Source organism: Piliocolobus tephrosceles, chromosome 19 (genome assembly GCF_002776525.5).
Source record: "Piliocolobus tephrosceles isolate RC106 chromosome 19, ASM277652v3, whole genome shotgun sequence".
Classification (NCBI taxonomy): Eukaryota; Metazoa; Chordata; class Mammalia; order Primates; family Cercopithecidae; genus Piliocolobus; species Piliocolobus tephrosceles.
This window is the reverse complement of record NC_045452.1, coordinates 23,005,297-23,028,099: the sequence shown is the minus strand read 5'-3', so window position 1 is coordinate 23,028,099 and position 22,803 is coordinate 23,005,297. Positions and strand designations below refer to the sequence as shown.

General features: G+C 52.8%; 1 protein-coding gene across 2 annotated transcripts in view; it reads right to left on the bottom strand.

Moving 5' to 3' along the window:
• Window positions 1-22,803, bottom strand: part of L3MBTL2 (L3MBTL histone methyl-lysine binding protein 2) — a 25,399-nt gene extending 2,596 nt beyond the window's left edge. Inside the window, exons 1-15 of one of the 2 annotated variants that reach the window (XM_023221887.1) lie at window positions 22,626-22,803; window positions 18,606-18,843; window positions 14,341-14,474; window positions 12,247-12,370; window positions 11,328-11,407; window positions 9,395-9,512; window positions 8,089-8,223; window positions 7,672-7,760; window positions 4,702-4,933; window positions 4,168-4,244; window positions 3,907-4,011; window positions 3,050-3,197; window positions 2,247-2,329; window positions 1,660-1,894; window positions 1,151-1,216 (exon numbers count right to left, since the gene is read on the bottom strand). In XM_023221887.1, the coding sequence (XP_023077655.1) occupies window positions 1,151-1,216; window positions 1,660-1,894; window positions 2,247-2,329; window positions 3,050-3,197; window positions 3,907-4,011; window positions 4,168-4,244; window positions 4,702-4,933; window positions 7,672-7,760; window positions 8,089-8,223; window positions 9,395-9,512; window positions 11,328-11,407; window positions 12,247-12,370; window positions 14,341-14,474; window positions 18,606-18,843; window positions 22,626-22,649 (1,888 nt within the window). In that variant the 5' untranslated portion in view covers window positions 22,650-22,803. Of the gene's footprint in view, window positions 1-1,150; window positions 1,217-1,659; window positions 1,895-2,246; window positions 2,330-3,049; window positions 3,198-3,906; window positions 4,012-4,167; window positions 4,245-4,701; window positions 4,934-7,671; window positions 7,761-8,088; window positions 8,224-9,394; window positions 9,513-11,327; window positions 11,408-12,246; window positions 12,371-14,340; window positions 14,517-18,605; window positions 18,844-22,625 lie in introns of both variants that reach the window. The other variant, XM_023221888.1, reaches the window with a different exon arrangement.

Here is a 22,803-nt window from a genome sequence, read left to right as displayed (position 1 = left end):
CCTCCCAAGTAGCTGGGACTACAGGTGTGTGCCAGTGTGCCCGGCTAATTTTTGTATTTTTAGTAGAGACGGGGGTTTCACCATGTTGGTCAGGCCGGTCTCGAACTCCTGACCTCGTGATCTGCCCACCTCGGCCTCCCAAAGTGATGGGATGACAATTTTTTGTGTGTGTGCGATGGAGTTTCCCTCTTCCACCCAGGCTAGAGTGCAGTGGCACGATCTGGGTTCACTGCCACCTCCGCCCCCGGGTTCAAGTGATTCTCCTGCCTCAGCCTCCCAAGTAGCTGGGATTACAGGTGCCCACCACCATACCTGGCTAATTTTTGTAATTTTAGTAGAGACGGGGTTTCACCATGTTGGTCAGGCTGGTCTTGGAACTTCTGACCTCATGATCCGCCCGCCTTGGCCTCCCAAAGTATTAGGATTACAGGCGTGAGCCACTGTGCCTAGCTGCCTCACTCAATCTTAATCCTGCCCCAGGGACCTCGTCCTGTTTCAGAATATCCTCTTCCCCACATGGTACCACACCATGGAGCCCACCTCGCTGTCACAGGCCTGCGGCTCTGAAGGATGGCTTTGCACCGTCCCACTCTGCCCCTCAAGTGGAAGCCAAGCTGGGCTCAGAATCTGTAGAGTGAGGCCCCACCAAGGCAAACGACACCCCACAGCCTGAGTGCCAGGTGGAGTCCGGCCACTCAGCTGCCTGCCTTTGCTCCTGCCCTCTCCCACCCTCAGAGAGGTCTCGAGGTAAGAATGAGAGCCTTGGAGAGACAGCTTCTATTTCTTCCTGCGGCTTTTCCTTTAGAACCCAGCAGCTGCGGCTTGCCCAGGCCAGGCTGTTTTTTTTCTGAACGCGGGGCATCAGGGATGGGATCCCCCAACCTCAATCTCTTCCCTCTTTTCCTCAGCACCCTGACCATGGCCGGAGACGAAACACTCCCTGTTTATGGTCTGGGTCCCCAGAGACAGGATGACAGGCCCGTAGGCCAAAGAGCAAGGGAGAAGCGGCGGGACAGGACCACGAGGAGAGCCGCGCCAGGAGGACAGCACCTGGGCACCTCTGCCTGGGGGCGGACCCCGCCTGCTCCCAGGGGCGCAGCCCACCGCTCCCGGGCCCGCGCCAGCCTGGCTGCACTGGGGCAGTACTTACTTTTCTTCCCAAACTGTTTCTTTTTCTTCTTTGTGGCCTCTTTGGCCTTCAGCGGTGTGGCCGGTTCTGTTGTTGAAAGACAAGGGTGAAAGAGATGAGACGAGGGTCCCTGGGAGGACACAGGGCACCGGCGCATCCCGAGACCCTGTCCACCCTCCCACACAGGACACCCCAAGATAGAAGGCCAAAGCTCGGCAATGAGGAGAGGGGGCTGGAGAACAGCTGTCCGTTCCTCCCACCCTTGTCACCAGGGCTGCTCAGAGGGACCTGGGTAGTTCACCTGGGTGCACAAGGGCATGAACAGATGACAGAGTGGGCAAGATGAAGGAGAGAGGAAGGCAGCCAGAGAAGTCAGGAGCAGGGCTGGGTGACGGCGCTCACTCTCTATTAAGAGTGGTCCATGAGACGTCTCCGTCTCATGCCAAAGAACTGAGATGGGCACAGGGGTGGGGGAAGAAGGAGAAAAGAAGAGGAAAGTCGGAGTCTCTGAGGGTCATGAGAGCCCAGACCTGCGGCCACAGGAGGCTGGAGCTGGTAGCCGGTGAGCTCACACCAGCCGACGGGGTAGATGTCCGGGGACTCGCAGTCCACCCACTGGTCGTACTCGCTGTCCCAGCCATCAAAGTGGATGCTGAGGAGCCGCTGCACGGCTCGCTTCACCGTGGCCACACAGATGAGCCGGGGCTCCATCAGGTCCACGGCTTCCAGCTTCATGCCCACCTTGAAGCCATGGTTTGGGCAATCCTGGGGCAGAAAAAGGAGGCAGTGGCCAAGCCAGTCAGTCAGCTCCCTACCCCAGCAGGCTCACCCGGGCCTGGAGGCACTTGAAGAACTGGCAGGGAGGGGGCTGGGACTGGAATGCCTGCTGGGGCAAGTTCCTCTAGACAACAATCCCACTGCACCGCTTTCTCCACACCGCCCTCCATGGAAGAGGGACTGGAGTGTCCAGGCCAGAGCTGGGGACTTCCCCCCGAAAGTGGCTGATGTCAGCAGCAGAGACTCGAGAGAAAGGGGAGGAACTGCCACCGCTGAGAGCAGCAGGCAGGGCCTGTCCTGAGGCCCCCGCAGGCCCCTTGCTCCACTTGAGTCTCCTCACCATGTTGAAGAGTCTCGATGGGGCGGCTTTCGACTTGGTCTTCTCCAAGTAGTTCTCCCAGTTGAAAGTCTGTACCTCATAACCTGGAGGAGCAGACAGCTCAGATGCAGAGGGAGAGGGGAAGCAGGAAGTGGGCAGGGGGAAAGGACACATGGCTGAAGGAGCTCTGCGGCTTGGTCAGGACCCAGCCTGGAGTCTCCCCAGCAGCCTTCTCAACCCCTCAGGGTGGCACCTGCTCTAGCACCACAGTCCTGTTGTATAGGTTGTTTGCTGACCAGCGGGATACATGGGAGCTCTGTTCATCAACCATACACTGGCCACGGGGCAGAGTCGGCCCAGCAGTTAAGGGCTGGTGGTGGGCTCTGTCACCTTTCCCATACACCCTGAAATGCTAGACTTTGGGGCCTGACTTGACCAGCAATCTGGACTTGTGGCCCCGCCCTGCCCCTTCTGTTTTGTTTTGTTTTTAAAACACAGTCTCGCTCTGTCACCCAGGCTGGAGTGCAGTGGCATGATCTTGACTCACTGCAACCTCCACCTCCTGGGTTCAAGCGATTCTCTTGCCTCCGTCTCCCTAGTGGCTAGGATTATAGGCACCTGCCACCACGCCTGGCTAATTTTTGTATTTTTAGTAGAGACAAGGTTTTGCCATGTTGGCCACGCTGGTCTCAAACTCCTGACCTCAGGTCATCCACCTGCCTCAGCCTCCCAAAGTGCTGGGATTACAGGCAGGAGCCACCGCGCCTGGACACCCTGCCCCTTCTGATGGCAAGGCCAGCACGTGGCGGCCTCTCTAGTCTTACCTTTTGGGGGCGTGAGCTCAATGTCATTCTTCTGACAGAAGGTGGCCGGGAAGATGGCATGGGAAGAGGCGTGGTAGCAGAACCAGTCCGAGCCATCTGTGGAGGGCCCCCCGTCCACACAGATCATCAGGTATCCGTCCAGGAGAACCTGGGGGTGGGGGGGGGCAGGCAGACAGAGATCATCAACTGCACCCATCCTGGGCTGGCACCACGCCCAACAGGGACACGAGGCAGATGGATCCAAACAGATCTAGGGCACGGCCCTCCTGGAGGACACCTGAGCCTCTCTGGGGCACACAGCACTTCTGTGATGCATCCACACGGGATTGTCTCTCTTCCCCACTAGACAGCAAACACCACACCAGCAGGGGCCGCGTCCATCCTGTTGGACCGTGTTCTCGGGTGAGCACACGCGCCTGGCATGGAGTGGATCCGCGGCGTGGACGAGTCAGCAGCCTCCTCCGGGAGGGCCACGCAGGGGTGGAGGGTGCTGCTCAGGCTGAGGCGATGAGGTTTGGAGCAAGGTGACCCCCGCTGTGGCTCTTGCCTAGGCCAGCACTCAAAGGAGATGGCACACAGCAAGAAGGCCCCAGTGAGGTGACAGGGAGGGGCCCACCCTGACACAGGACCCAGCTCAGGTGTTGAAGAAGCCCTCGTCCAGTGAGCCTTGGACCCTGACATGAAAGCAGATTCTGAGCAAGGGGCAGGCCAGGCCCCACCCACAAAAGTCAGGGACTCTGGGCACAGCCAGTGATGAGAGGCTGTGCCAGAGACCCCCTGACAGTGGCGAGTGGAGTTAGAGCTCTGGGCCACATGGGTCCCCTCATGTGGGGGCCGGAGGGCCGGCCCTGGCTCACCTTACAGACAGTTGCCACACAGATGTTGCCCAGATTCAGGGGGTCAATGGCCTCCAGCTTCATCCCTTCCTCAAACCAACCGCCTTCTGTGTAGACGGCTCGTACCTTAAAGGAATGGGACAGCTGGGGACTCCCTGGGCAGGCCAGGGGGAAGGTAAGGGAAGCAGGCCTCAGGAGGGAAAGGGACGGTCCCAGGGGAAGGTCCCAGGCCCGGAATGGACCCATGGCCGAGGGGAAAAGTGCCCAAGGGCTGAGTCTCACCTTCTTGAACAGGTAAGGAACGGCATCACAGTAGATTTTCCGGAAGGTGGGGTGATGGGCCATGTCAGTTCGCCTGTCTTTGGAGGAGAGGGAGAGGATATGAGGGAGAGAAGGGAGTTGGAGGCGGCTCCTGGGCCATCTCCACGCCTCCCCTGGGAATGTGGGGCTGCTCTGCACATGTTCTCAGCTGTATCTCTGTGTCTCAGGACCCCCACCCAGAGGAGCAGACAGAAAGGTTGAGTCCAGAAAACATCCAGAGCTCTCTGTAGGGACTCTTCGGCCGTCGAAACCAGACCGCTCCCATAGGACGTGGGAGAGGATCGGGGCTGCTGGCATCTGGGTTCAAATCCTGATTTTACCACTCACGAGTTGAGCGGAGTGACTTGTGTCAAGCTCTCTGGAGCGCAGTGTCATCACCACAGGCTGGCCACGCCAACCTCCACCTGCTGAGCAGCTGTGAGGAGTAGGAAGGTGCTCCCACCCCATCCCTGGGAAGCACAGCGTGCAGTCCCTCTGGCCTGGGGCTCTGCTAACCTGACATCTTGATGCCGTGGCCCACACGTCGTGACCAACCCACTGGGTGGATCAGGGGGCTCCACATGTGGCACCAGAAGTCGTCGTCACTGTCACCATCCTCGTAGAGGAGCCGTAGGCGACCCCCGATGACTGTGTCCACCACGGCCATGCGAGTGCGTGACACCTGGGACTTGTCCACCACTTCCAGCCGCATGCCCTGCCTAAAGGGGTACTTCATGCTCTCCACCATCTGAAACGACGTCAGAACAGAGACCTGCTATGGCCGAGGGCTCCTCCCACCCGCCCTCCTGGACCCTCCTGCTGTGTCTTCACGGTGAGTGGAGGACAGGGAAGGTGTGGGGTTATCCCCCCACTCCGTCAGTCGGGAGGTGGCAGATGAGACCACCTGTGCTGCCAGGCTCACCTTGGCCCTGACTCCCTAGGAGGACACAGAGGGAAGGCACACAGCTCGCAATGGGCATGCCACTTCTCGCCACCAAAATGCCAATGAGCTGATGCAAATCATAAAACACACTTTAGACTAAGGAAAAGTGACCCAGAGAGGTCACGCTTGCCCAGAGTTACAGACTCATTTGTGCCAGAGCTGGGCCTGGAAGCTGGTGTGCAGCCCGTGCTCTTTGTGGGCTCTGCACTCTGACCCCTGGGCACCCTGCACTCCCCGCCACCTCCCAGCCCTCTGCCTGTGGCTCATACGAGACTCATGTCCAGAGAACTGAGTCTGCCTGTGTCCCTTTCCAGTGTCTCCTGTGTCCAGTGCCGACTCGGACCCTGATGGGCTGCAGCTCTGCAATGCTTTCACAGGGCCTTGGTGGCAACCGACCTAATGACGGATGGTGACCAAGATGCCCTCGGGCCGCTCTACGGAGAGCCACGGTGCTGGGGTACAGAGGAGGAGGTTCTTTTTGTTCACTGTGACTTCAGAGCCGTCCTGCCTGGGGCAGGGAACAGGTAGGGTGTAAGGCTTTTCCAGCCCCAGGGCACGGCTGGGTCAGGAACCGGACGACTAGACTAAGCAGTGCTATTTCCAAACACACCAGGAAGGAAAGCGTATCAGAGGTCACAAAGCAGCCAACAGGCAAAGCTGCCACAGGGGTCCTAAACCAGACAGACGCTCTGGCCCAGCTCAAGGGCTTGGGATACGCCCTGACACCAATTGCCTGTCCCACATCTGGTATCCCAGAGGCTCACTCAGGAGAGTGAGACAACACAGGGTAAGGCCCCTGTGGGCTGCCTTCCCTGCCACGTTCTCTTCCTCTACAGCCAACACAGTGCAGCCCACAATCCTACGCCATTTTTGTTTTTGTTTTTTTTGAAATGGAGTCTCCTCGCTCTGTGGCCCAGGCTGAAGTGCAGTGGGCACGATCTCGGCTCACTGCAACTTTGGCCTCCCTGGTGCAAGCAATTCTCCCACCTCAGCCTCCTGAGTTAGCTGGGATTACCCGTGTGTGCCACCGCACCCAGCTAATTTTTGCATTTCTAGTACAGTCGGGGTTTTGCCACGTTGGCCAGGCTAGTCTGGAACTCCTGCCCTCAGGTGATCTGCCGACCTTGGCCTCCCAAAGTGCTGGGATTACAGAGTGAGTCACTGTGCCCAGCCCAACTAATTTTTTTTTTTTTTTAAGAGACAAAGTCTCACGGTGTTGCCTAAGCTGGTTTCGGACTCCTGGCCTCAAGTAATCCTCTCGCCTTGGCCTCCCAAAGTGCTAAGACACTGAGACAGGTATGAGTCACTTTTACCATGTACATATGTGACTTAATTTTTACTAAATCATTTCTTAAAATTAAATGCCAAACAGATGTTTCTGTGCCACACAGGAGTCCTAAACCAGACAGAATCCAACAGCCCAGAGGGGCCCCAGGCCAGGCCTTAACCTATACTGTGCCAGGCACACCCCTGGCTCAGAACCGAGGCTATATTACAATTACTCGTGTGCATGGCTTTCGTTTCCTCTGCCAGACTAAAGATTTCTGGATGGCAGGGTCTGTATTCTTTGTATTCCCACATTGCCTTGTAAACAAGTATGTAAGGCCGGGCACGGTGGCTCATGCCTATAATCCCAGCACTTTGGGAGGCCGAGGCGGGGGGATCACTTGAAGTCAGGAGTTCGAGACAAGCCTGGGCAATACGGTGAAACCCCATCTCTACTAGAAATACAAAAATTAGCCATGTATGGTGGTGCACATGCACCTGTAATCCCAGCTACTTGGGAGGCTGAGGCAGAAGAATTGCTTGAGCCCAGGAGGCAGAGGTTGCAGTGAGCCAAGATTGTGCCGCTGCACTCCAGCCTGGGCAACAGAGCGAGACTCTGTCTTAAAAAGAAAAAGAAGGCTGGGCGCAGTGGCTTATGCCTGTAATCCCAGCACTTTGGGAGTCCAAGGCGGGCGGATCACGAGGTCAGGAGATCGAAACCATCCTGGCTAACACGGTGAAACCCCGTCTCTACTAAAAATACAAAAAAATTAGCCAGGCGTGATGGCGGGCGCCTGTAGTCCCAGCTCCTTGGGAGGCTGAGGCAGGAGAATGGCGTGAACCCGGGAGGCGGAGCTTGCAGTGAGCCGAGGTCGCGCCACTGCACTCCCCCGCCTGGGTGACAGAGAGACTCCATCTCAAAAAAAAATAAAAAAAATAAAAAAAAAATAAAAAAGTATGTAATAAAATCTATTGAGTGAACACTTCTAAAAAATTCTATGAGCAAAGGTAAAGTTCTGGAAGAGCAAAAGGCAGACAAAGCAGCATGACTGGTGCGGTAGGAGCACAGTCTGGGTGGGGCGGTGGCTGACACCAGGCTAGAAAGGCAGATGGCAACCAAGTAGCAGCAGCATTTGTCTCCAGCCTTGCAAAACGTGGAGCTGCTGAAGATCATCAGGCAAGAGAGTCTTAGATAACATGCTCCAGTGAGTAGCGTGGAGGATGGAGAAACATGGAAGAGCGGAAGAAGGGGCATCAGTGAAGGGCTCACTGCCGACCTTGATGTGGAAATCCACGGGAAGCGTCCTGGAGCCCACCAGCCGTTTCATGAGGTAGCCCTTCCAGTCGGTGAACTTGGCATGGATGGCTGTGGAGGCACCAGCAGAATCCTGGTTACACAGACTGACGGCACCTCCACCGACAGGGACGCTAGCACCGACCCCGAGCGGGGGACCCTCAGCAGTGGGGAGGAAAATAGCTGCCTCTCGAGGCCAGCAATGACTTCATCCGAGAACCTCAGATTCCACACGTGGATCTGCTCCCGGGCCTCTGAGACAGGGAGGGCAGGAAGCCAGGGCGCAAGTGGATTCTGTTCTAACAAGACAGGACTCCCATTCTACCTAACACAAGCAGAGGACTCCCCCTCTAGCAGGGCCCCTACAGGAACAAAAGAGGAGATGTTCTCATCAACTCACTCCGTGGGGGCACGAGGATCTTGCTGTTGATGGCACACCAGCCAATGGGGTGGACATCCACAGTTCCCAGGTTGCACCAGAAGTCATGGCTGGCATCATTTTCAAAGCCTTCGTACCGAAGCAGCACCCGATACCCTGAAAAGAAAGGAAAGGGCACCTGTGAGGGAGGATGAGCTGGGGAAGGTATGCTGTGTTTTTTTTATTTTTTTGAGACGGAGTCTTGCTCTGTTGCCCAGGCTGGAGTCCAGTGGCGCCATCTCAGCTCACTGCAAGCTCCACCTCCTGAGTAGCTGGGACTATAGGTGCCCGCCACCAGGCCTGGCTAATTTTTTTTGTATTTTTAGTAGAGACAGGGTTTCACCGTGTTAGCCAGGATGGTCTTGATCTCCTGACCTTGTGGCCCTCCTTGGCCTCCCAAAGTGCTGGGATTACAAGCGTGAGCCCCCGTGCCTGGCCTGGGGAAGGTATGTTCTTAAGCCTTCTCTTTTCTCTAGCCTAAGCTGGACTTCTGGCACGTATACTTCCAGGCAAGTGTATTCCTGTTGTCCACAACAGTCCTCGTCAAACAAATTCATGCTCCTAGTCAGGAAAGCATTATGGCATGGTGCTGAGAGGTAATTCTCTATAACCTGACCATCCCTGGAATGAATTTTACTTTTTAAATTTTTTTCATTTTTTGTAGAGATAAGTGTCTCACTATGTTGCCCAGGCTGGTCTCGAACTCCTGAGCTCAAACAATCCTCCTGCCTCCGCCTCCCAAAGTGCTGGGATTAGAGGTGTGAGCCACGACACCGGCCCTGGAACAAACTTTATAAATTGGGGTTTCTAGCCAGGCGCGGTGGCTCACGCTTGTAATCCCAGCACTTTGGGAGGCAGAGGATCACCTGAGGTCAGGAGTTTGAGACCAGCCTGGCCAAGATGGTGAAACCCGTCTCTACTAAAAATACAAAAATTAGCCGTGTGGTGGCCAGGTAGCCTGTAGTCTCAGCTATTCGGGAGGCTGAGGCAGGAGAATAGCTTGAACCCAGGAGGCGGAGGTTGCAGTGAGCTGAGATCGCGCCACTGTACTCCAGCCTGGGTGAAAGAGCAAGACACCATCTAAAAAAAACAAAAACAAAAAAATGAGAGTTTCCAAGTCTGCCAAGCTCTGTGTCCCCTTCTCTGGTGGAAGAATCCTTCGAAGTGGGAGAGACACCCCAGCAGGTGGGATTTGTATGAAGCCAACTCCTGCCTACAACACTGTCCACCCATCTAGAGATGTCACTCTGCAGACACATCCCTGGCCCTGCCCTGGCCAAACACCCACCTGCTGTCTGGATGACAGAGGCGATCCAGTACACCCGGCTGGGGAGCACAGCGTCGCTGTTGAGCACCTCCACCTTCATCCCTTTCATCACATCCTCCCACTGGTCATAGAGTGGGACCTGTGTGGCGATGAGAGTATGGAGAGAGTGAGCTAACTGCGCTGGCAGGGGAGACGCGCTGCCTCATGACCTCAGTCAAGTCCTCCTTTGCACCTCCACTTTTCGCATCACCCACTGTGTGCAGAACCAGCCTCTAGGGATAAAGAGATGAGGTCCCCTATCCTTGAAGAGTTGACCCGGGGAGTGGAGGTGGTGGGATGCAGGGTGATGCCTAGAGACGGAGTCAGACAGAACCGAGTCCTAATCTTTACAGGACTGGTTTCTCACTGTATCATTTTGGGCACATGATGGCTTGGTGAGCCTGGATCCCTTCGTGCCCATGCCAGCCTGAGCAATGGTGGGGCACTGTTCTTAGCACAAATATGCTTTCCTTCGTCATCACTCAAACCTGTGCTCTGGGCATCATGACCCCCTCGTTTACACACAGCCATCCACCTTGGAAGTTTACTCTCTACCTTCCCTCCTATTAAAATGCTCCAGGGGGCCGGGCGCAGTGGCTCACACCTGTAGTCCCCGCACTCTGGGAGGCCCAGGTGGGCAGATCACCTAAGGTTGGGAGTTCGAGACCAGCCTGACCAACATGGAGAAACCCCGTCTCTACTAAAAATACAAAATTAGCCAGGCGTGGTGGTGGGTGCCTGTAATCCCAGCTACTCGGGAGGCTGAGGCAGGAGAATCGCTTGAACCTGGGAGGGGGAGGTTGCTGTGAGCCGACAGTGCCATTGCACTCCAGCTCTGGGCAACAGGAGTGAAACTCCGGCCGGGTGCGGTGGCTCAAGCCTGTAATCCCAGCACTTTGGGAGGCCGAGACGGGTGGATCACGAGGTTGGGAGATCGAGACCATCCTGGCTAACACGGTGAAACCCCGTCTCTACTAAAAATACAAAAAACTATCCGGGCGAGGTGGCGGGTGCCTGTAGTCTCAGCTACTCCGGAGGCTGAGGCAGGAGAATGGCGGGAACCCGGGAGGCGGAGCTTGCAGTGAGCTGAGATCCGGCCACTGCACCCCAGCCTGGGCGACAGAGCCAGACTTCGTCTCAAAAAAAAAGAAAAGAGTGAAACTCCATCTCAAAAAAATAAATTAAATTAAATTAAATGCCCGGACCAGCAGTGGGGTGTTTAGTTGCTTCCCAGTACCTAATCCTCACTTTCCTGCCAATGGTACTTTTGACTCTTCTTTGGGAAAATCACTTTTTTTTAAGGGTCTTGCTCGTCACCCAGGCTGGAAGGCAGTGGCGCAATCTCAGCTCATTACGACCTCAGCCTCCCAGGTTCAAGCGATTCTCCTGTCTCGGCCTCCCAAGTAGCTGGGATTACAGGTGCCCACCACCACTTCCAGCTAATTTTTGTATTTTTAGTAGAGATGGGGTTTCTCCATATTGGCCAGGCTGGTCTCGAACTCCCCACCTCAGGTGATCCGCCCACCTTGGCCTCCCAAAGTGCTGAGATTTCAGGTGTGAGCCACTGTGCCCGGCCAAATTCACCTTTTTTATTCTCAGCCCTGGCTTCAGCCAGTTGGGGTATCCCATGCCATCTTCCTGGTGACTTGAGTTTAGTTCATCACAGATCCTGGACACAGCTGTGCTAGCCCAGGCACCCAGGGGCAGGCTTTTTACAAAGCAAACTGGATTATATGTGTTAGACACAAGTATGAGGCAACTCCCCTGGGAATGAAAATGCTCAGACTATTAGAGAATTCAGGGCAAAAACCTCCCCACCGCCACCGTCCAGCCTGAAGCCACCCAGTGAAGCAGGTGGAGGAGCAGCTCCACGCCCGGCTCCCTGGCCTCCCTCCCTCAGCTCCAGGGCACTCACGTGCTTGAAACAGCTGACAGGAGCAGCCCTGTAACTGTGATCCTTCAGGAACTTCCCCCAGTCGAAGCCCAAGACCAGAGCTGCAGAGCAGAAAGAGGACGAATGAGGCTGGGAGCCTGAGCAGCAGCCACTCCAGGAGCCTGGACCCCAAGGGCCCTGTGGGACCTGCAGAGGTAGGTCCCCCACGCCCAGCAGCCCCTCTCACAGCGCTGCCCACGACACCCTCCTTCACTCCTATACCTGCTCCGCCAGTGGCCATGAGGGACCACTGTTGAGGGCTGAATTGAAAGGTGGCAAGACTCTCAGGAGTAGAGGAGCATTCAAAGGGAAATTTCTTGCCTTTCTTCCCCCAAAGAGGAAAATTCAAATATCCCTGGGCTTCAATTCCTCCCACCTCCCCCAACCTGCCTGGCCACACCCAATCGAAATGTGGGGGAGGGGTGCGCACACACCAGGGCCCCTCCAACTGAGCTCCTGCCTGCTGAGCTCAATTTCAGTTAGAAACTCACAACGATAGCAGAGTTGCTTTACGCATATGTTTAACTTGCTTAGCACTCAGAGAAAGAGAAAGAGGCTCCTTTCCTCTCCAAACCTGCCTTCAAACCGGATCTGGGCCTTCATTGCCCCAGGGAAACAGAAACCACAGGGAGAAAAGCAAAGAGAAACAAAAACAGCCAATTCTTGGCTTTGAATGATCATGGGTAGGAGTCCCGGTGATTTAAGGGTGGCTGAAGGGATTTTTCTGGGTAATTTCCACAATACCCAACAGGTGAGGAAGATGCAATCCGTGGTGACCCTGGCTTAGGGCACTTTCCACCTGGCCAGTTTGCCCAGTCTTCATTCCTAGAAAAGGCCACCCCAAACCCAGCCTCCTCCTCAGCCATGGCAGCTTCCTAAGCAGAGCCCTCTGCTATCTTACCGTCTTGTCCTGTTGGTGTCCCATCTGCCAGCTGTCCTGTCCCTTGGGAGTGGAGGAAGGCTCCAATTTTGGCAGACCAGGCAGCCTTGTGCAGGACTTTGGCTTTCTTGGTGGGTGGTTTTCCCTGGAGAGGAGAGAGGCTATGTGTAGCCCAGCGGCTGGGATCATGACTCTGGATTTGGGCTGCCAAGTTGAAGGCCTGGGCTTGGGTCAGTGACTTAACCTCTTTTGGGCTTCAGTTTCTTCATGTGTGAAACAGTGATGACAGTAACAATCCTGAGCTCAGGGGGTGGTTGTGGGGAAGGGTCGGGGGTGCTAGGCAGGGCTGCAGAGGAGGGAGAGACCCATGTTCTATCTTTTAAGCCTTTCTGCCGTCCCAGATTCAAGTCTCAGTCATTTCCTTCCTCCAGTGTCGCTACCAATAGATCCAAAGCAAAGAATGGGCCTCGCAGGGGGCCAGAAACGCTCATGAACTGGGAGGCAACCTTTTGTACATACACGAATGTTCAGGAGAGGGTCCACGGCTTTCATCAGGCACTCAAAGGGGGTCCTCCCTTTCCAAAGGGAATGGCCACTGATCTGGTATTTTGTAACTTAAGCACTGACCAGGAATTTACTAAGGAGATCAGTGAAGCAGAAATCTGGGTTTAAGTCCCAAGCAAACCTAAGGGCAAATCCCAGTTCTACAATTTTTAGTTGTATACCTTTAAGTAAGTTACTGAAATTTCTGAGCCTTTATAACAAGGAATTTTTTTAAAAATCAAATTTTTAAAGATCATTAATTGGACTGAGAATGTCAAGCCCTTAGCGAGTACTCCCAAACTGTGGCTATTAATATTACCAATATTATTCTTAGCTCTCTGAAGAGAGGGATCTTTGTGTGCCTTGACATCTACAAAATGGGGAAACAATGGTAATTGTCTCACAAAGGCGATAGTGTATGAAGCAGTAAGCAGGCTCTAGAACACAGCAGTTTCTAATAAACATCAGTGGTCCTCAAGCTTTGCTGCACATTAGGATCACCTGGGAGCTCTTTCGATCTCTGTACAGGCCACACGCCATTCCAGTTAAATCACAATCTTTCGCAGTAGGACCCAAGCATCAATATATTTTTTTAATTTTATTTTTCTTTTTCCCCAGGCTGGAGTGCAGTGGCACGATCTCAGCTCACTGCAACCTCCACCTCCCAAGTTCAAGCAATTCTCCTGCCTCAGCCTCCCGAGTAACTGGGACTACAGGTGCACGCCACCACGCCTGGCTAATTTTTGTGTTTTTTGTAGAGACGGGGTTTCATCATGTTGGCCAGGATGGTCTCCATCTCCTGACCTCGTGACCCACCCGCCTCGGCCTCCCAAAGTGCTGGGATTATAGGTGTGAGCCATCGTACCCGACCAGCATCAATATTTTTTAAACTTTCCACGTGATCCCAGCATGCAGGCAAATTTGGGAAGCAGTGTTGTGGATGCTGGTCACAGTTACTGGGAAACAATGTAAGATCAAGCCCCTGAAATTAGGTTCCAGCCTCAATTCTGCCATTCTCTTCCTACAGAGCCACACTAGGTATGTTATTCTGCCTCCTTGGACCTCAGTATACTTAATAAATGTGTGGGTTCAACAGCACATCCAAGAACCTTTCCATCTCTAAAAATTCTATAAATGTCAGTAATTTAGAAAATTGGCAAGACTTTCTAGGTAGCTGCCTGTGACATGGAGTCAGACAAGGCATGGTCTTCCTGAAGCCACCATGGCTGGTGAACCTTGGGCCTGTTTCCCAGCTTCCTTTCAAAGGATGTATAAAAGTGTGGGGTGAAGACCAAGGGTGTCAGACTTCCCCAGAGTTCTTGTTTAAAATGTACCGAATACACCAGACTCTGGGGGATGAGGGCAGGGAATGGGTGGTAGCTTCAGGAACCTGTAATTTAAAAAGCTCCATAAATGGATTCTTCTGTCCGCTGAAGTTTGAGAACATAATAAATACCAGCTGGCCACCAGCAAGGGGCTTTTCAAACGTTCCTGGCCCTTGCCTTCAGTCAGTGAGTGGTTCCTATCTCAGCACCAACGGCCCCGGGAAGGACCCAGGTGGCTGCCTCTCACCTGTAATCTAGCCAAGATACTGGCTTTCTTGGAGTTGGAGGAGTAGCTCCTGGAGCAGGAGACGCTGCAGAACCTCTTGGTCTTGGAGAAGAAGGCTTCCCTTGTACCCACGATACCACACATCTCACAGACAGCTGGGAAGAGAACTTAGCACATGACTCACCCGATACGGCCACCTCAAAGCAAACAAAATGATGGGCCCTTCAAAACCTGGGGCACTGCATTAACCAGGTGCGCCCCTGCCCCGACCAAGGCTAATGGAATAAGAGAAGGAATGAAAGGTACTGGCGTGTATATCCTGAATCTACCTGAACAAAGTGCTGCTGCTTGGCCTCCCTTGGCTGCATATATCAACAGAGGAGCTAATGGAAATCCATGAGGACGACTGGGGGAACAGGTGAGTGTTGAAAAGTTTGTGAGAGTAAAGTGAGAAGAGGCCAGGCATGGTAGCTCCTGTCTGTAATCCCAGCAATTTGGGAGGCCAAGGAGGGAGGATTGCTTGAGGGCAGGAATTCGAGACCATCCTGGGCAACCCAGCAAGACGTTGTTGCAAAAAAAAAAAAAAAAAAAAGGCCTAGTGTGATGGCACACGCCTGTTGTCCCAGCTTCTTGGGAGGTTAAAGTGGGGGGGGGGGGGGAACTGCTTGAGCCCAGGAGGTTGAGGCTGCAGTGAGCCATGTTTGCACCACTGTACCTCTAGCCTGGGCAAAAAAATAAGACACTGTCTCAAAAAAAATAAGAGAAAAAATGTATAGGAAGAAAAAGTGCCAAAGTCACTTAACCTCTATGGCTCTATTTTCTCATCTATATAGTAAAGGGACTGAACTAGAGCCGTGGCGGAGAATCATTTGTTATTTTTTTTGAGATGGAGTCTCACTCTGTCACCTACGCTGGAGTGCAATGGCGCGATCTCGGCTCACTGCAAGCTCCGCCTCCCAGGTTCACGCCATTCTCCTGCCTCAGCCTCCCTAGTAGCTGCGACTACAGGTGCTGCCACCAAGCCCGGCTAATTTTTTTTGTATTTTTAGTAGAGATGGGGTTTCACCATGTTAGCCAGGATGGTCTCGATCTCCCGACCTCATGGTCCGTCCACCTTGGCCTCCCAAAGTGCTGGGATTACAGGTGTGAGCCACTACGGCCGGCTAGATCAGTGTTTCAGTGTTTTAATTGTGACTTCACTTTTTTTTTTTTTGAGATGGAGTTTCGCTCTTGTCACCCAGGCGGGAGTGCAGTGGCGCCATCTCGGCTCGTTGCAACTTCTGACTCCCGGGTTCAAGGGATTCTCCTGCCTCAGCCTCCTGAGTAGCTGGGACTACAGGCATGTGCCGCCACGCCCAGCTAATTTTTTGTATCTTTAGTAGGGGTTTCGCCATGTTGAGCAGGCTGGTCTTGAACTCCTGACCTCAGGTGATCCACCTGCCTCGGCCTCCCAAAGTGCTGGGATTACAGGCGTGAGTCACCACGCCTAGCCCGTGACTTCACTATTAGACCCACCTGGGGAGCTTTTAAAACTGCCTAAGCTGGCACAGTGGCTCACACCTGTAATCTCAGCACTTTGGGAGGCCGAGGCAGGTGCATTACCTGAGGTCAGGAGTTCATAGACCAACCTGGCCAACATGGTGAAACCCCATCTCTACTGAACATACAAAAAACTTAGCCAGGCATGGTGGTGGGTGCCTATAATCCCAGCTACTCGGGTGAATGGGGCAGGAGAATCCCTTCAACCCAGGAGGCGGAGGTTGCAGTGAGCTGAGACGGCGCCACTGCACTCCAGCCTGGGCAACAAGAGCAAAACTCCGTCTCAAAAAAAAAAAAAAAAAAAAAGCCTGAACCTAAAATTCTAATGGTCTGTGATGGGAGATTGGCACCTATAGTTTGTTAAAAGCTCCCCTAGATGATTCTAATGTGCAGAATCCCTGGTCTAAATGGTCACTAATGGTTCCTTCTAGTTCTAAATCCTAAGATTCTAAGAGAAGGGTTAGAAGAGGATAGAAGAGAGAAAGATAAAAAAGGCAAGGGATGAAAAGAAGACAACATGAATAGAAAGGAAATAAGGCTGAGTGCAGTGGCTCACGCCTGTAATCCCAGCACTTTGGGAGGCCGAGGTGGGCGAATCACAAGGTTAGATCGAGACCATCCTGGCTGACATGGTGAAACCCCGTCTCTACTAAAAATACAAAAAATTAGCCGGGCCTGGTGGCGGGCGCCTGTAGTCCCAGCTACTCGGGAGGCTGAGGCAGGAGAATGGCCTGAACCCGGGAGGCGGAGGTTGCAGTGAGCCAAGATTGCGCCACTGCATTCCAGCCTGGGCAATAGAACGAGACTTCATCTTAAAAAAAAAAAAAAAAAGAAAGGAAATAAGATTCAACAGCAAAGAGTATTAGATTACTCTTGTAAGAAGTTTGGAGCCAGGTGAAGTGGCTCACACCTGTAATCCTAGCACTTTAGGAGGCCGAGGTGGGGGATCACTTGAGCTTGGGAGTCAAGACCAGCCTGGGCAACATGGCAAAACCCTGTCTCTACAAAAAAAACCCACAAAACTTAGCCAGGCATGGTGGCATACGCCTGTAGTCCCAGCTACTCAGGAGGTTCAGGTGGAAGGACTGCCTGAGCCCAGGAGGTCAAGGCTGCAGTGTGGGCCATTTTCACACCACTGCACTCCAGCCAAGGTGACAGAATGAGACCCTGTCTCAAAACAAATAAAGTTTGGGATCCAAGGGATGGCAGTGTCATCACAGACTAGCCTGCCTCTCTTCACAGGCAGCCCATACATGGGAGGCCCTGACACAGGGGTTCAGCAGCTGTCCAAGCATCACATTTCTTTTTTTTTTTCTTTTTTTTTTTTTTTGAGACGGAGTCTCGCTCTGTCGCCCGGACTGGAGTGCAGTGGCCGGATCTCAGCTCACTGCAAGCTCCGCCTCCCGGGTTTACGCCATTCTCCTGCCTCAGCCTCCCTAGTAGCTGGGACCACAGACGCCCGCCACCTCACCCGGCTACTTTTTTTGTATTTTTTAGTAGAGACGGGGTTTCACCGTGTTAGCCAGGATGGTCTCGATCTCCCGACCTCGTGATCTGCCTGTCTCGGCCTCCCAAAGTGCTGGGATTACAGGCTTGAGCCACCGCGCCCGGCCCAAGCATCACATTTCTGAACTCAACTGGCTTCCAGATGATCCACAGGGATTCTCATCTGCCTGCCCTCAACCCAATCCTCCTACCCAGGGTCACTTTATCGTGTATTACCTCCCCACTCCCACCCTGACTTCCAAGCCACAAGCTATTTGTCCCTTCTTAGAAAGGAACCAAAACACTTTAGGTTTCCTATCTTCTAACATCCAGGCTGGAAATCCACCGTATATACTTACACAAAAAAACAGCACCGTGTTACTCAGCAGCATCTAAACTGTGCTGAATACACATTAGTTGTATGAAAGAATGAATGAAGTCACAATTTGAAATTAGACTGGGGCCAGGCACAGTGACTCACTCCTGTAATCCCAGCACTCTGGGAAGCCGAGGTGGGTGAATCACCTGAGTTCAGGAGTTTGAGACCAGCCTGGTCAACAAGGTGAAACCCCACCTCTACTAAAAATACAAAAATTAAAAGGCCAGGCGCGGTGGCTCAAGCCTGTAATCCCAGCACTTTGGGAGGCTGAGATGGGCGGATCACGAGGTCAGGAGATCGAGACCATCCTGGCTAACACGGTGAAACCCCGTCTCTACTAAAAATACAAAAAAACTAGCCGGGCGAGGTAGCGGGCGCCTGTAGTCCCAGCTACTCGGGAGGCTGAGGCAGGAGAATGGCGTAAACCCGGGAGGCGAAGCTTGCAGTGAGCTGAGATCCGGCCACTGCACTCCAGTCCGGGCGACAGAGCGAGACTCCGTCTCAAAAAAAAAATTAGCTGGGTGTGGTGGTGGGTGCCTGTAGTCCCAGCTACTTGGAATTCCAGCTGAGGCACAAGAATCACTTGAACTCGGGAGGTGGAGGTTGCAGTGAGCCAAGATCGTGCCACTGCACTCCATCCTGGGCAACAGGGTGAGACTCAAGTCTTAAAAAAAAAAAAAAAAATTCAGCAAAGGAAGTAACGCTGTGGCTACTTCGAGTGCTTCTGTCTCCCTTACAGATCCTTATACATCTGATCCCTTAGAAATCACAATTAACAGCCTTTTACATCTGGATGGCTCTGCCCGTATAGGCTATATCCATCCCCCTCTTCCTCTATAATCTTCTGACTCCTTTCCATCCTCAGGGGACACTCGGAAGGCACCTGGCTCAGAACCACTGCCATCCAAGGAGCGAGGAGTCCCAGGGCTGAGCAAATGGAGGGGGGAGGTCGGCAGTTCCCCTGCTTCCCGATCCTCATTTTCTGCTTCACTTGACTCCTCCAGATAGGAGCTGCTCTCACTGCCCACACTGCTGTTATAACTCCGGAAACTATCGTAGCCACCAAACAGCTCCAAGTCGTCATCTTCCTCTTCCTCCATTGGTTCTGAAGATGGGGTCTCCTAATGGAGGATGACACAAACCAGGTAGAAAGAATTATGATTGGCTTTAGTGCATGGGGGGAGAAGCTGCAGATCTGCTATCAGCCCCCTCACACTTTCGGGAACCTTCCAAATACCAGGATCATTACTCCTATTTCCACATTTCTCCACCATGATGCAATACAATAGCTTAACAAGACAGAAAATATGTGTTAGGAATTCACCAGGCTCCTCTGTGGATTTACAAATGATGATATTTTAACATGGTTCAAATAGAATACTGTGTAACAATTAGGGCCGGGTGCAGTGGCTCACGCCTGTAATCCCAGCACTTTGGGAGGCCGAGGCCGGCAGATCACCTGAGGTCAGGAGTTCGAGACCAGCCTGACCAAGACGGTGAAACCCTGTCTCTACTAAAAATTACAAAAAAAAAAAGAGCCAGGCATGGTGGTGGGTGCCTGTAGTCCCAGTCACTTGGGAGGCTGGTGCAGAGAATCACTTAAACCCAGGAGGCAGAGGCTGCAGTGAGCCAAGATTGTGCCACTGCACTCCAGTCTGGGTGACAGAGCGAGACTCTATCTCAAAAAAAAAAAAAAAGTGAAATATCCTAAGGTACTTCACAAAGACTTTCTGGGGTAGAAGATATATATTAGAAATTAATTCTTAGCCGGGCATGGAGGCCCATACCTGAAATCCCAGTACTTTGGGAGGCCAAGGCGGGTGGATCACGAGGTCAGGAGTTCAAGACCAACCTGGCCAAGATGGTGAAACCTTGTCTCTACTAAAAACACAAAGATTGGCCGGGTGTGGTGGCAGGCGCCTGTAATCCCAGGTACTTGGAAGGCTGAGGCAGAGAACTGCTTGAACCCGGGAGGCGAAGGTTGCAGTGAGCTAAGATCGTACCACTGTACTCCAGCCTGCACGACAGAGTGACTCTGTCTCAAAAAGAAAAAAGAAAAGTCTTCTCCGTTCAATATTACATCAAAATGATCTCAACTCAGAAACAATTTAAGTCACAGAAAAGTTAATTTGGGACCCAGACTGCTCCAAAGAGGATCGGACAGACAGATGACACACAAGATAACTGTGGCATCTTGGGGTGTACTATAGCGCTAGATTCAGCTCTGATCCTAACTAGCTATAGGGCCTTGAGCAAGTCATTTAACTTCTGTGGGCTTCAATTTTCTCATCTATAAAATAAAAATATTTGACTCGGCTGGGCGTGGTGGCTCACGCCTGTAATCCCAGCACTTTGGGAGGCTGAGGCGGGCGGATCACAAGGTCAGGAGATCGGGACCATCCTGGCTAACAGGGTGAAACCCTGTCTCTACTAAAAATACAAAAAGTAACCGGGCGTGGTGGTGGGTGCCTGTAGTCCCAGCTACTCAGGAGGCTGAGGCAGGAGAATGGCGTGAACCTGGGAGACAGAGCTTGCAGTGAGCCGAGATAGTGCCACTGCACTCCATCCTGGGCGACAGCCAGACTCCGTCTCAAAAAAATAGATAAAAATAAAAAATTAATTAGCCAGGTGTGGTGGCATGTGCCTGTGTTCCCAGCTCCTTGGAGCTGAGGTGGAAGGATTGCTTGAGCCTGGGAGGTGAAGGCGGTAGTGAGCCATAACCATGCCACTGCTATTCAGCCTGGGCAAGAGAGTGAGATCCTGTCTCAAAAGAAAAAAAAAAAGCCAGGTGGTGGTGGTATGCACCTGTAGTTCTAGCTACTCAGAAGGCTGAGGTGGGAAGATAGCTTGAGTCTGGGAGGTCATGGCTGTACTGAATCATGGTCACACCATTGCACTCCAGCCTGGATGACAGAGGAAGACGCTGTCTCAAAGGGAAAAAAAAAGGTGTGAAGAGCTCAAATACCATCTCTAGTGCTTACTTGCTGTATGACCTGCAGCAAGTCAATTTTGCAGTGTTTCAGTTTCCACATCTGTACAATGAGGATAGTACCACCTATTTCACAGGGTTTGGGGGCTGGCCATAGTGGCTCATGCCTGTAATTGCAGCACTTCGGGAGGCCGAGGCAGGAGGATTGCTTGAGCCTGGAGTTCCAGACCAGACTGGGCAACATAGGGAAACCCTGTCTCTACAAAAACTGGAAAAAATTAGCTAGGCATGGTGGTTAGGGAGGCTGAAGTGGGAGGATCTCTTGAGCCAGGGAGGTCAAGGCTGCAGTGAGCTATGATTGCGCCACTGCACTCCAGCCTGGGTGACAGAGAGCAACTCTGTCTCAAAAAAAAAAAAAAAAAAAAAAAAAAGGATTTGGGGGAGAAGTAAGAGACAATACAGGCAAAGCACTCAGAATAGTAACTTGCATATAGTAAGTGCTCAATAAACATTGCCAACTTTTACTGGTTGAAAGCATAGACTGATTTGCCTAGGTTTGAATCTGATTTGCCTAGGCTCTAACATTTATTAACTGTGTGATTTTGTGCGTATTTTATCTTGCTGCCCTCAGTTCTTCATCATTACAAGAGAGATAATAAGCTTTCTTTAGATAATTCTTATGAAGATGAAGATATGTAAAGCCTAGTTCTATTTCCAGCAGTCAGTAACAGCTCTAAAAGTGTGACATGCTATTCTTATTCTCCACATTATTATTTTCCTTTACCCTTGCAGAATGTTTGAGCTTATTCCACTTTATATTTGCAACTACACATGCAAATATGCTAGAAAGGAAACAGTTCAAATATAGGTACCCTTGTCAGGCAGGGTGACAGAGACCACCTATAGTCCCAGCTACTTAGGAGGTTGAGGTGTGAGGATTGCTTGAGCCCAAGAGTTCGAGGCTGCAGTGCGTTGTCATCACGCCTGTGAGTAACCACTGCACTCCAGCCAGGGCAACAGAGGAACACCCCGTCTCTTAAAACAAATATAAGGTGCCCAGAAACCAAATGATTAAAGGATGAGGCGGGGTGCAGTGGCTCACGCCTGTAATCCCAGCACTTTGGGAGGTCGAGGCGAAGCGGGCAGATCACTTGAGGTCAGGAGTTCGAAACCAGTCTGACCAACATGGTGAAACCTCGTCTCTACTAAAAATATAAAAATTAGCCGGCTGTGGTTGCGCATGCCTGTAATCCCAGCTACACGGGAGGCGGAGACAGGAGAATTGCTTGAACCCGGGAGACGGAGGTTGCAGTGAGCCGCGATCGCGCCACTGCACTCCAGCCTGGGCAACAGAGCGAGACTCCGTCTGAAAGAAAAAACAGAAGGGATGAGTGGGTTCCAGGTTGCAGTACAATGTGAAAAGCATAACAAAGTTTCGGAGGCGGACAGACTTAGATCCAACCTCCTTCACTTTCCAGCCGGGGTAACTTCCTGGGGCGTCGCACCAGCTCTAAGCCTCAGTGGCTTGAATGACAAAGACGAAAGAATAATATATAATTCCTGTGAGTGTACTGGAAGATGATGCACATGAACGTTACAGACAAGGAGTGATGTTCACCCAACGTTAATCTCCCTTCACTTCCCACCTCGTAACAGGCCTCACAAGCCCTAAAGAACACGGCCACGAGACAATGAGGATAAAGAAGATTCAGGAGCTCTCACTTCCTAAACCTAGTTCCCCTTCCCCCAGGCCAGGGATGGCTGTTCCTCCCTGAACTCGCCGAACATTGGTCCCAGTAGGAGAGGAGCAAAAAGTAACGCCAGTCGCCTCTGGCCCTGGTTCACTTTAACTATCTCAGTTTATCCATCCTTCCACCCTCCATCCTCCAGACGTCGCTAAAAGCCCTAAAGAAGGGTCCACGGAGCGAGGATCTCGGGGTTCCCCTTCCAAGTCACGCTAAGCCCTCTCCTCACCTCAATACTCGGGGGCTTCTCCATGAGACCTCGGTTTCGCCAAGCGTCACCAGGTACAGGAAGCCATATTGGCCTCGTCGCTCTCCCCGAGAGCACTCATTGGTCGCCTCCCTGAGCCGCGGGCCAATCACGCTGCAGGAAGGCGGAAAAGCCGGTTCCGTGCCTGCTCGCGCCATTC